Here is a 14,346-nt window from a genome sequence, read left to right as displayed (position 1 = left end):
AATGAAATCACGCGTCGTGAGGCCAGGGGGGGCTGGTGGAAGCAAGTATGGGGAGTGATACCGGACCCCTGGCAAGCAGGGATGCAGAGTAAAGGCATTTCCCATCTGAAACAACCTTGTGGTACCAGCACGTGCAGTAGTGATAGATCGGATGTTACTTATGTAACCTACAATGAAGTTCCCTCAGACCACGCACATTTAAAAAAAGTTGAAGTTAATACAACTTAGCAGACTATCTTCTGTTTGTCAACAACTTGTTGGCAATCAAACTTGTGCGTTTTCAAAAATACCGAGAAGCCGATCCATTTTGATTCAATCGCATATGTTTCATTCAGCCACCTATCTTCACTTCAAATCCAGAAAATAGAGAGATGGTGCAATGTTTGTTTTGACCATAGAATTTTTTATACAAGTTTAGTTAAGAATGTCAAAGCTTATTCATACTTTGCTAGTGATCACGAGTAACCTTTGAATCCTAATTGAATAGAAAAGGCAGTTATGTTGATTTTTAGCCCACTTGGGTCTTTAGTCCCAGCGGGCTATTGCGTTCACTTTTCGTCCGTCGTCCATCCGTTCGTCTGTCCATAGAAGGAATCCAGTTATTTTGGGAAGTTTTGAAGACGCTTCAAGGTAATGTTTTGATATTTGGTTTATACATGTATCTACCCAAGACACATCTTCAGCCCAAAAACTGCCCCTGTCAGATTCAAGATGGCCGACTGGCAGCCATTGTTGTTCGCCAAAAGCATTTTTGGTTTACCTTTGTCAGCGATATGAAGTTGAAGATGAAGATTCATGTAAAATCGTGGTACGTTTTTTTATGTGAGCATTTTTTTCATTGGTTCTCGGCTTAAACGACGTATAATCGATGCGATTGAAGACATGGCGAACCTCCGTTGATGACATGGTCAACATTGTTAAAATTCTACGAAAAACTGTTTTTGGCGGGAAAATTCTTAGCTCTCGCGTATAAAATTGCAATTACCTCGATTGGGGGGCGTTGTCTCTACGAGCGAATGTGATTGGCTGTTTTTGGGATATACGGGGAATTCCAGCGCTACTAAAATAATTAAGGGAAAGCCATAGAATGCGAACGTTTCATTGGACTAGGATACGTGCGAATTTCAAATGCTCATTACTGGTGAGAATGTAATTATTATCCGCCATAGGTATTGTTTCATTTTAATACCCGGTGATTGATTTGATTGACATTGAAGTGTAAGCGAACATTCACTTACGCAATCATTAGATTAGACTGTTGCACACACAAACACACGCGCGTACAGTATACACTTCTATAGTGATAGTGTAACGCTGCTTGCTGGCGCGATTGACATTTCATCAGCAGACGATGAGCGCTGTGTTTTCTGTTTGATAGAATTTGTAATAAATTTCTTGTGACCTGAAAATACTAAGCAGCAAACTATAGGTATAGGTCTAGGTCTGAATATTGTAGTGGTAAATTCCAGGATTTAAAACGATCTAATACGCCGATTTCTTACTGCACCGGTATTTTAGCTTCTGCAACCATACATTCAGCCACCATCTGATATGTACAACATATGAATTTTATTTGAATATTTTTTCATATTTTGAAAAATATTTCTTTGAAAATATAAAATAGTTTCCATGCCGCGCCTACCTGTACCCTACGAAATTTGGATGTGGACCATAAACAAATGTATATCTTTGGTCTTATTTGACTACAAATTAATCCTTTAAGAAAGATAAAATACAGTATTTAAACTTGTAGAACTTTGAAGTCACGAATTAAAAAGATTTTTCAAGCAATGCCCTTACCCCAAACAACCTCTAGCTTTCAAGGTAAACCACACTTTGCCCATGGGCAATTTATTTACACTTTTTCGAAGTTTTCGAGGGAAATTTTGAAGACGCTTTGATCAATAACCTTGATCTTTCGTTTATATTTGAATCTACCAAGGGCCCATCAGCATAAGAAAATTGGGTCGATCTGACTCAAGATGGCCGTCCTATGACCTTTTTAGTGCCCAAAAATGTCAATTTTGGCCAGAATTCTAGGTCCTGTAGCTTCCTACTGGTTTGCCATTTCTCATTGCAATTTGTGATGGGTATTCTTTGGAAAGGGATGTTTTATACCTGAGACAGGTATTTTTGATCAGCCAATTATGACGCAATGGGCGGCCATCTTGGTGTCATCAGTACTCATTCGTAGGTGGGAAAAAGTTTTTCCACATTAAATTGATACCTAAGCATATTGTGTTGCCATATTCAATTGGAAAGTTGTAGCCCATAACATGTTCTAAGATTTTGGTGAGTTTCAAGGTCATTGGTTTTTGTATGTGGCCACCAGGGGGGCGTTGAATAATACAATAACTTAGTATTTCTATATTATATTTGTAGCTATGCATATTTTGTTACCACAATCAATTGCAAAGTTGTAGCTCATGACATCTTCCATGATTTTGGTGAGTTTTAAGGACATTAGTTATTCTATATGGTCACCAGGGGGCGTTGAATAGTAGAATAACTTAGTATTTCCTTATTAGATTTGTACCTAGGCATATTTTGTTACCATGATCAATTGCAAAGTTGTAGTTCATGACATGTTCTATGATTGTGGTGAGTTTTTAAGGACATTAGTTATTCCATATAGTCACCAAGGGGCGTTGAATAGTAGAATAGCTTAGTATTTCTTATTAGATTGGTACCTAGGCATATTTTGTTACCATGATCAATTGCAAAGTTGTATATGACATGTACTACAATTGTGGTGAGTTTTAAGGTCATTGGGTTTTGCATATGGTCACGAGGGGGCGTTGAATAGCAGAATAACTTAGTATTTCCATATTAAATTGGTAACGAGGCATATTTTGTTATCACAATCGATTACAAAATCATAGCTGCTGACATGTTCTATGATTGTGGTGGGTTTCAAGGTCATTGGTTTTTGTATATGGTCACCAGGGGCGTAGAATATTGAAATTGGTAGATTGTTGAGCAATTGAAACCACTTCCCAAGTGGGCATGGTGTCCCTGGACCCCTAGTTAATTTTATCCTTAATCAGGTGGTAAAGTAAAATTGCTCGCATATTTTACGTATATCGTTTCATTAATAACTGTGTTTGTAATGATGGATAATATATTATTATCAGGCCTTTGTGTAATGTTTATTTTTAATTTTGAAAGATTTTATAATGCAATATTTTTGAAAGAATTTTCAATAAAGTTTGAATAAGTTGGACAACCATTTTTCGCCTTCTCCGGAGTTATTTGTGTAGCTGTTATTCATCTGCTTTTAAAAGGTATTCAGTGATGTGCAGTTTGAAAGTGGAATGGTTGGATAGAGCTTCAAACATAAACCTCCAAAGGAATTACTAGCGAAAAATTTCCAGTTCATGCGGATCATTGAGAAAAATAGTCCAGAAAACAAGCATAACTTTCAAAATCAAAGGGCAAATGCCACCAAAATTGTACCTTGTGTGATTTCTTAACCAGAAGAAACTTTAGTATACATATAACGACCTGAGATGTGATTTATTGAAAAAAGTAGCACGAATTAGCCGTAACAGTTAGCGGAATAGTCATCTATTTATCCTTCACTCCGTGCGTCTAGTTCATATTCAACCCGCAGGTGGCACTAATCATGATGTTAACTATGACAATCAACACAAGCACGTGTGCGCGCTATTACGCGTAGGCTATGTATAATCGATAAGATAAACATCATTTGTTCACCGTATTCACTGACCTACAGTGCTACTCACTTATATACGATTATCATGTCATATACAATGGTAGCAGCACTATACAATGGTAAGAGTTTATTAATTCAAATCACTCCCATAAAGATAAAATATCGCATGAAATGTCTAGTGAAATGACTGGAAGCCGCGAGCGTTTGTCAGAGTCAATAAACACGTCATAAACACGCACCTGCTAAGATAAACAATAAAAGTGAGCACGTGCTGAAATTGCCGATTCAAAAGTCATCTTTCTCAGTAATGGCTGAACTAAAATTCAAACCAGTTCCATATTTGATATTTATGAATACATCACATTTTGAATGTGATGAATTTGAATTATACACAATATTCTATTTTGATGGCATATGCTCTGTAAGACCGTATTGAATTCTAAATTACATTTCACCACAAGTGGTGAAATGTTATTTATTATAATTGTAATTGATACGTTAGCTACATTGACCCAGCCTGCCGGGGGAGGTGTGACATCCCTTTTCCCAAACTGGAACTTCCGATTATCTCGACGAAGTCTCGGGTCCATGGACCTCTTGTTATGCTTATGAACAGATGATTACGTCATAGCTAGGTCTCTGAACATACGCTGGCAGTTTTTGTAGAATTATGCGAGTGTATGCCGAGTAAACTATTGCTCATAAATGAAAACAAAAACAACTTTAGGAAACATTGCTTAGATAAAGTTGAATGGCAGAAAATTTTTTTTTAAATTTTTTGATTTCCGGAAGTCTGGCAACACTTTATTAGCCATGTGCTGAAATTGCAAATTCAATCAAATTCTATTCTGCAAAATGATATCAAATCCAATTCGAATTTTACTTTATTGAACAATTTTCATTCTATTCCCCATTCAAATCAATGAGACTATTTATTGATTGATCTGAAGTATTTTTTCCTGTCAATTCCCCATCTGTGCTACTTATGAAAACACAATCGTACTGTGTTAAAAATATTACCCAGAGATTGCATCATTTGCCACTTGTAAAAAGCCGACAGGCTAGCCGTAATGCCCCTTGGCGCTTTTGTATCATTTATCGATGTGGAAGATAAATTTCAATGGGATTGGAACATGACCTGCAATGTTGCATATATTTCATAAATACAAAGATCTAACTTGTATTCAAACTACTGATGATTCAAATTCCTTATTTATAATTAGGTTGATGTGATTCAAACTATGGTCACCAGAGGAAAACAGCCTACTGCAACTGTTAACAATTCTTTTAAACTTCGTACACATGTAGGGCATCACTTCATGCAGAACCCTATTGATGGGTTTAATGGGTTTAATTTGATTCATATATCCGCCTCCAGGGGCCGCAGGAAAAATGTTGTTAACAGCCTAGAGGTCGCAATTTTCCTCAAATATTTTTCAAAATTTAAGGGCTGCCAACAGATCCTTTTTGGCCATGTTTTGGAAGTATGTAAATATTTGTGATGAATTATGAATAAATTGTTTTCCATTGCAGGAAAAATCCACTTTTGGACGATCCCCTTCAAATCGATTCCTTAAAGGTGAGAGATGTTTTTAATTGCGTTTTTGAAGCAGTTACAAGCTACGTTTATAAAATTTACTAATAATGTCCATCAATGCTAATGATACTTAAATTGAATAAATGCGAGAAATCCCACAATAAATATAGCCAAAACGAGAAACTTTATTTTATAAGTAAAATTGAGTTGTTTGTTTAAGAGATGCAGGGGGTTTCAGATTTTTCCAGAAAAGGAACGAAAGGTACAACAATAGGCTGTATACGCGTGCGGGTCCCTTGAGAATTACAAAAATGGGAACGACGGGCTCTCAAGAGAGCTTTATTCAAAATGCCATCGGGTTATGCTAATTTATTGAGAGAAGTCTTGATCTGGGTTAGTTCATCATCCAAGAAAAGGGGGTAACAAATCCGAAAAGAACGAAAAAATAAGCCTTGGGCAACACTAAGTTTATAGGCAGTGAAGGAAAAATAATGCAGGTATGATCCAGAGTGGGTAGGTTTCCTATAAACTGAGAATTTCAAACAAGACAAACAATTGTGAGTACAAACATCTAGAAAGGTTATTTTCCCATCAACTTCCAATGAAAGGATTCCAATGGATGAAAAGAATTAATAAATGTAAGATATAGATCGATATCAAAGTCACACGGTATTAGGGCGTAAGAGGAACATCAGAAGGTACCTTTTTACTAATGTTCCTCTTAGCCTAACCTGCATTTTCTTAAACGTAAACTTCCATCATTGGATTTTGAATTTGACATTCCTAATGATTGTATTATTGAATTAATTGAAATTTCCACCCAGAAATTTTCAGTTTTAATAATTCATATTTCAAACTGGCATGGCTATGGAAACCTGCTTAGTCCCATTCTAGCGAACCTATTCCTCGAACACGTTGAAACTGAATTACTACCTATTTACACGGATACTCCCCCTAAACTTTGTGTGTGAGCCATGTTATATCGGCGAATACAAAGAATAGTTTCGGGTCTATCATAAATGCGTTTATTTTACTAATCTCTAAAGCTACGTCCAGTGAATTCACTTGAGTAACGATTTACTAAAAAATACAAAATTAAGGATACTAAGTACATGTAAACAGACTAATTCAACCGTGCTAAATAAACCAAACAGTTGTAGTTTCTACAATAATAAAAGGGAAGAGACACTTACCAAACCATTCGACCTCTATTCCAACTATAAAATATTACAGAGCTGCACAGGGAACATCGACACAAGAAACTAATAAAACAATGCCATGTATACAATGTTTTGACGTACTATTTTCTAACGAAAACCGACCAAGATCTTGAAGTCTAGTGCGGGAAGCATTTGGCCGCAACACTTTGGTTACTATACGTTGATGATATTCTTGCCCTTATACCTTGTGACTTTGATATTTATCTATTTCTAACATTTATTAATTCTTTTAATTGTCAATAGCCTGGCCGATCAATAATCATTCGTATGCTTAATAGCTGCGCTCAATTTTTAGCACACTCAAACGCAATTTCAGTAGCCTGTAATTTCACTACTAATGGTCGAATTGAACAGATTAAGCAAAAATATATTTCGTCATTTGTTATTCTTTATGGTGCGCAAAGTTGAAAGCCGTAGGTTTCATACTTTTTGAGAAATTTACCAAAAAGTGTAAAAGATTTGATTTATTTGAGCACGTTTTTTATGCAGCATCTTTAACTGTCCAAAATTACACATGTGAAAATTCAATGCTATTTGCGTCGGAAGAACTTTATCTCTCTAAGATCTGATGCTTTGTTTGGTACTTATGGGCCTCTCAAAATCTTGGTTATATTAGATCAGTGTTGACCGTTTTGACCTGCATCATGATGTCATAACATTGAATGAGGTGGACGAGCAGGTGCGCGTTATTTTACTAACCAAAATGGCGGTACAATTGAAAAGGTTGATATTCATCATTTCTAGCGCGAAATACTGATACTCAAGGCATATGATATAACGATTTATTGTGTGCGATGAGTTCAATGCTTCATCTAGTTTTGATATCCCATAAGGTAATGTTGCATCAAGATATCTGACGAAAATTTGGTTTCAAAATCTGTGTTTGCCACACGACTGATTCATCGATGATAGCATTGAATTTTTAGAGATGAGTCTGATATACACACGTCTGGAATACTTATTTTATCAACATTTATTGAAGTCATTTTATTGACGTTCGCATTAGGATCCGTTTTGGAGCCTGATTATTTGTATTAGTTTGTAATCTGCAGCACAGTGATGAGCGTTCATGTTGAAAACAATCGTGTACAGTCGCGTAGGCAATATCGCCTTATACTCTCGTGTTCACTGTGTGTATGTATGTATCAGTTATAGATAATGTGCGCTATGGTGTATATCACGGGTAACAATGATTTGTCTGAGTGAAAATGTAAGCTTGCATGCCTAGTTAAAGCAATCCTATCGTGAAATTATTAAAAACCATGTCAGTCGATAAACTTAACCAGCACCAGCACTGGCCTCAAATTTGAGGAACTTGGGAGCTTCTGTCCCGATTGGTCCGTATGAAAATAAAAATTCTCCGATGAAACCCAGGCTCTCACCAAGTTTGTACCGTATCTTAACAGGTCACTCATAGTTTTAGTTGTTTTACGTCACTCTCGGAATGTATTAAAATTATGAACATTAGTCTAGACAAAAATTTCATAATCGATTTTTCAAAGATTTTATTCTCATGTCATTCTCGTCAAATGATCGTTAAAAGTTCACACCTTCCTTTTTGATATATTTGTTCTTGTTTAATTTTCAATAAAGTGAATTTTTGCATACCGGTAGCCTAAACATGACAGATTTTTTAATTCACACCAGTTTGGCGAGCCACTGGAGCATTGGTCCTTTATCATAATCAGTATTGACCGATTTGTTTGTCGCCTAAGAGTTGTTTTAGGCTAAAAAATTCATTAGCTTGCATTATCAGTTCATAAAACTGGCACCAGGGGATTGTACTGTGAAAGAATTGTATCTTCATTTTCCTCAAAATTATATTGCAAAAACTACCTATATCAGTAGTTTGTAGTTGGTAGCCCATATTGATCTACGTATCAAGTGTATGTGTTGGCCCCTAGTTAGCACTCCTACAGCCAGGTCATATTCTATGAACTGAGAACTGGTTTTGACCAATATTTGTACACATCCAAGTACGGCATTCAAACCAAAGTATCATGGGGAACATGAAAGACATTTGCCCATTTTCAGGGGTTTATTGGGGGCCATGCTTTCAAGTATGATAATGAGATATCTGTTAAAAAGTTCTTGCAGAAATAGTGATAAGTGTGAACAAAATCATGAATCACAAACATTGGTTAACTACAGTCTAAAGATTGATACTGCAATTAATGATATAGGTGGTGTATATTTAAGTCTTCAAGTGTTTTAAATGCTTTTACTTGCATCATAGCAGTAGTAGACTATTTTTGGAGTAATGATTTAATCCTTTAAAAGTAATTACACTGATAGAGACAAAGACTTATGCCTGATTGGAAACCGTATTACACCTACTTATGTGTATTTTCAGTGTAATTGCATCTGTCTTTTGAATTATTGATTTGTTTTGCCTGATATCTGTAGTTTAATCCGATGCATTTAATTTCATAGAGTATTGAAATATTTTATTCCTGATTCGACAAAAATTCAATATAATTGTAGACTATTCGTAAATAATAAATGAAGTGTAAGTAGGTGTTTTAACTACTCATTATTTCTCTTCAAATCGATCCTGGTAGTTTCGTTGAGACAGAAACATTATTGTGCCTCATAACTAGGGAAATGATAAACCATTTTACAGTTGCTGTCCACCATTTTGTTATGGCACTTTTGTCCTGCATTGTTGAGTGATTCTTTCTCTTTTAGAAATTGTGATATGTGTGTTATGTTATTTCACGGGCACTCATCTACTAACACAAGATACAATTATAACTAATGCACAAGTATAGTGAAGCCAGGTTCAGATATTTTAGTGGCATAACTCCGGAGAAATAGAGTTATAAAACTTTCATTAGATGAGTTTGAGTGAAGCCCTTGTGACTAATTTAGGTATCTGTGTTGAGTGACAACATGTTATTAATCGCTCTTAAATGAAGTCATTGCTTGGGAATTATATAATGCTCATCACTAATGCACATATAATTTAGTTACAGGTAATGTTCCTTTACTCAGTGTCTACTATTCATTCACATGAGATGTGAGATTGATGAATAGCTTTAGTACATCACATTAAAAGCGGTCACATTGGTATGGTTACCCATTACCAATATAATTGGAACTGCTAATAGCTTATTGCCAATCCATTGGGGAGAGTGTGGGAATCTTATTCTGCAGGTGTCATCATTCATTCCATACTCATATTTTTACATGATCCATATTTTTATGGCCTATCGCATTAGCTAAGTCCATATTATTGTTGTCAACCTGATTTCCGATATGCATGTGAATAAAATTGCAAAATTTGATGGGATTTCACCAAAAGTGGAAACATGAAAATTTCAATGCAGTGATCACAGCTTTTAAGCTATTCGATTTGACTTGATAACACAAAAAAATTTTATCACTTCGATTTTTGGAGCTCTCGTTCTATGATGATGATAATATTCATTTTCATATAACAGCATACAACATAATGAATAATTGATAACTTTTTGATCACATTATATGGTATGGTTACAGGCATCCAGTGGCCGATAGGATGTACTTAAATTAAGGCACTGAAACCATGTTAGACCCTGTCATCAATGAGGATCATCGACAGTGGTTTAGCTTTAACTGCACTGTAGCGATGAGATTGCTGCACATTGAAACATTCACATCAGCAATGTTGCTTCATAAATGTGTGTTCACTATTAACTAGTATGTTATGCAGTAGTCAACGGCTCTTGCCAGGGAGTGGACCTCTTTTTACTGCACGCCTGTACACATTTTAGGTCAGCCGTAGGCTGAGCCTATTACTATACAAATGGAGCGAATTTAAATGACATGATTTCCAGAGCTAAGGCCCTTTGACTGTCCAACTGAGCATATATTCAAAGAATGCATCATTTGCCATTTTATGAAAAGCTATAGGCTGACCATAGTGCCCCTTGGGGCTCTTGTTTAAACTTCTCTCCGATGATCTATGTAAGTCACTTGCTCAGAGCGGACTTGGTAGACTGTATTAACTTTACTTTGACGAAAAATATACTGATGGGAAACTTTCAACACCAATACAGCCTCATGCAAGGGTGGATCCAAGAATTATAGAAAGGAGTCCGCAATATGGACCAATTAAGAACTATGATGGTGCGGTTGGGGGTGCAGGATGGTGCATACTGGGGTCTCTGGCAGAAACATTTGATTTAACAGATGCTTCCTGGTGCATTCAGACCACTTGAAAAATCAAAATATTGTACCGACAAATTTATTGTCATATAGTGGAGCATGTATCTTTATGTGAAATTGATTTTGACTATGTTTTTGAAATATTTGGTCAGCTGAAAAAGGGGGTGCACAGTGTGGATCCGCCACTGCCACGAATAAATCTTGGAAAGTAACCGGACTGGTTTTAGTTTTGTACGGTCCTAGATACTGAAGAACTTAACAGCTTCTGATTGATTTTAACTTTTTGTCACAACACTTGTAAGGCAAATGTTGCTATCATCAGCATTGATTGATTATAATATAATAATAATTATTATTATAATTTATTTCAGCAACAAAAAGTAATTACAGTGGGCTACACTAATTCAGCTTTTGAGCCTGATTCTGCTCCAGTAGCTGTGGTGCAGTCATTCCCACCTCCAGCTGGTGACTACGATGAAACAGAATATAGGATAGTCACTTCTTTGAATTAATCGGATAACTCGACCATTAAACTTTCAACTTCTTTGCTTGTTGATAGACTCGTTCAATGACATTTGTTGAATACCATTCATACCAAGGTTGTGTTTCAAACTTTTCTTACCCTTTGCAGGAGCAGTTAAAAGGTTCTTCTGGAAGACCCTCAAAATTTCTAACCCTCAAAAATCTGCCTTTCAAAAATGTTTTGAGCACATAATTAGAATTTCATTAAATTCCAATATCTTATCTAATTTTGAGGCGCATTTTTTGTGATCTCAAGATTTTCTTGTGTATATAGCATGTGTGATGAATAAGATCATTTTGACAAATCAGCTATCCCTGATCTTCAAGGTGGATGTAGCTCAGCCATGTGACTTGAATCTCTGCAACGGGTCATGACAATCCGCTAGGTTACCAATTACAGGCAAGCCTCGGGAGTATGCTATATAATTCAATGTAACATCCATCACTTGTACAATTGATAAAATTCTATTTGAATTTTATCCTACATATATCAACACTAACGGATAAGCCAGTAAATAGCTGTTTTAGCCCTACATACTTATGTCATGTTAATGGATATAAGGAATCGGCTAGCCAAAATCAAATTGCCGACCACATAAATCAATAAGGAAGCTAACTTAATAGTTGAATAAAACATAGTATTTATCAGTGTATAAAAACATAGTAGTTTGCAATGTATAAAAACATCATTGTAACGGTTTTACGGAATCAAGAAACTCATGCTTGAAACCTTTTTAAATTTTCCATGGTGTAGACATCGTTTTGTTATCAAATAACTTAATTTGAGTCTACTGATTTACAAATCTCTAACACTTGTGCAGATGAATTGACAACATGATGTTTGAATAGATAAATCCTTGTATAAACTCTAATAGAAAAAAAATGTGCTTTAGTGCAATACGGTACGGTGATTTTAATATCTTCGGTGCATACATTTGAAATCATTGTTAATACATTTTCATTATTGACTCCTTAAAAACCGTTACCATAATAATGAGTGCACGTCGACAATAAATTGCTACTTCTAAATAACTTACACAATGAATTTTGTAATTAAACATATATCATTATTTTATTTTTCAAGGTATCAATAAACTTTCATGTTAGTTTTCTTGTTAAACAAATGGTATTCAAAATATTTTATACCTTTAAAAAGTGCTATGATCTAAGTTTCAGAACCATTTTACAGAATCATATAAATTTATTATGAACTTATGATTATGCTTTGTAATGTGTTGTCAGGACCTTATTGGCCTGTTTTTAATGTATATGTATGTATATATATATATGTATTTATTTATTTATTTATTCAATATTTTAAGACTGAATAAAATATCTTACCTTAGCCATATATGATTTGATTTGTTACAGTTAGGGACGCAAAGGTTATTGACTCTTGCTTATTCCTGATCACGGTGATCCACTACTAAGATATGCAGGGTGCTTTTATTACTGATCTGGTCCTAAATAGGCTTTTATTTTCAACTTCCCTAATTTTGAGGTTTTTCCCAACTTTTATCCAGAGAATCCTATCGTTTCATTTTTAGCCCACCTGGGACTTTTCCGTTCGTCCACAGGGGGCACGTGCACCCTCCTTAAAGTCCTTGCCATTTTCTAGAGGGCCCCAGACCCCTTTCCTAATTTGTGCACCCCTCCCTGAAATCCTGGGTCCACCGTCGGCGTCGGAATTGGATGGTGCTCCAGAGCTCAGCTCGATACATTGGATAATAATAACCATGGTCAGATGTGAGATTCGTGTACGATGAAGTTGGCTTCACGATGTAGAAAAAGTGCAGCCAAATACCATCAAATTATATTGCCACAAATGTTTCTTCAGCAGAACCTTAGTAATAGTAATGAGTTATGGTGGTACATTAAGAACATGGCCCCGGTATTTCACCAAAAATATTGATTTTGATGTGTCCTGCAACTACTAGTTCCAGTTTTGACCACGCGGTGCGCTTAATCTGACATTTCTGACAATGCGCAAAATCTTTTTACATGGCAAAGCAATGAGAAGCTGTCCTTAAACAGTGTTCTCAGCTCCGCAGTATTATGGTGGATGGGGGAACAACACACAAAGTCGGGATCTGAGATCACCGAGCCAATACCCTTTTGGAATGTACATGTAGTTGGTTGGGATTTTTTTTCAACGGCAAGGTGCCGTTGTATCATCAACCCTTGTATCATCTCTCTACCTTCTGACATATCTCTTAGCCGTTGTCACTAACACTCGACTGCTTCATACGTACACTACCAAAGACTGATCCGGAACTGTCTCGCATTTAAAATGGCCCCCTCTGAAAAAGCCATGACTCGAGTAATGCGTGTGTCAGCTTAAACGTCGATGGATGAAACCCCATCGATCATTATCCAAGGATATCTCTTACTCCGGAGAACTTCTCAAAGACGGTAATCAGAGGGTTCGGTTCAATTTCATCAATAGAAAAAACACGCCCAACCCACCAGCGCCTAAAAACCACCAACGGATGATCTCAAAGGTTCAGTGCTATTATTTCACTGTTGTATCAAATGCCGCCATAGAGCATACGCACTGGGCAGAGATCGTAGTGTCAGTGTTTGTAAGACAAGGGGATGACACAGATCTCCACCTACAAAACGCGTCCAATGTTACACGTAATACACATCGCAAGAGCCTCCAGAGCTCAGATTTTACACAGAAATACATCCCAACCCAATGGACTGTGCGATACATTCTTCAACTAAAGAAAATTAACCAATTTAAGGTTATATCAGATGTAAATCCTGTAATGTCTGTTTTTACAAAGGAATATCCATGTGGTAAAGAATGCTTTATGAAGTTTAGCAATATTTAATACATGAATTATATAAGTATTATCTTTTCTAACATAGAATATAATTAGAATTATAGAATACAATCATGAAATTTTTCATCAGTTATTTGATTGGGCATACATTATTTCATCAAGTGGAAACGAATAACTTTTTTTATTTCTATTTTTATTCATGATACTGTTTGTCTCACCAAGTGGTTTTAAATATTCCTGATAAGTGGCAGCAGAGAAGAATTATTAAAACGTAATAAAGATCTTAGCTCCTTCATGGGGCGGTCGTTTTCCCGATACATTGTATTTGAGGAAAATAAAGTTGATTTGGCTTATTGGGACCAAATTATTTGTACGATAGAGGTGATCTAAGTTATCAAAAATACGTTTTTGTCGTTGTTTTTAAAGGCTTAATTGAAGGGAAATATCGGGACT

At 35.9% G+C, this 14,346-nt stretch overlaps 1 protein-coding gene across 3 annotated transcripts in view; it reads left to right on the top strand.

Annotated features, from left to right (window-relative positions):
* LOC141903752 (cadherin-87A-like) overlaps positions 1-12,293 on the top strand; it is a 115,877-nt gene extending 103,584 nt beyond the window's left edge. For all 3 annotated transcript variants that reach the window (XM_074792029.1, XM_074792031.1, XM_074792030.1), the window contains 2 exons: positions 5,210-5,255; positions 10,954-12,293. In XM_074792029.1, coding sequence (XP_074648130.1) covers positions 5,210-5,255; positions 10,954-11,094 — 187 coding nt within the window. In that variant the 3' untranslated portion in view covers positions 11,095-12,293. The remainder of the gene's footprint in view (positions 1-5,209; positions 5,256-10,953) is intronic.
* Positions 12,294-14,346: the final 2,053 nt, after the last annotated feature.

Source organism: Tubulanus polymorphus, chromosome 4 (assembly GCF_964204645.1).
Source record: "Tubulanus polymorphus chromosome 4, tnTubPoly1.2, whole genome shotgun sequence".
In the NCBI taxonomy this organism is placed as follows: Eukaryota; Metazoa; Nemertea; class Palaeonemertea; order Tubulaniformes; family Tubulanidae; genus Tubulanus; species Tubulanus polymorphus.
Note: the sequence above shows the minus strand (reverse complement) of the source record. Positions and strands in the feature narration are given on the sequence as shown.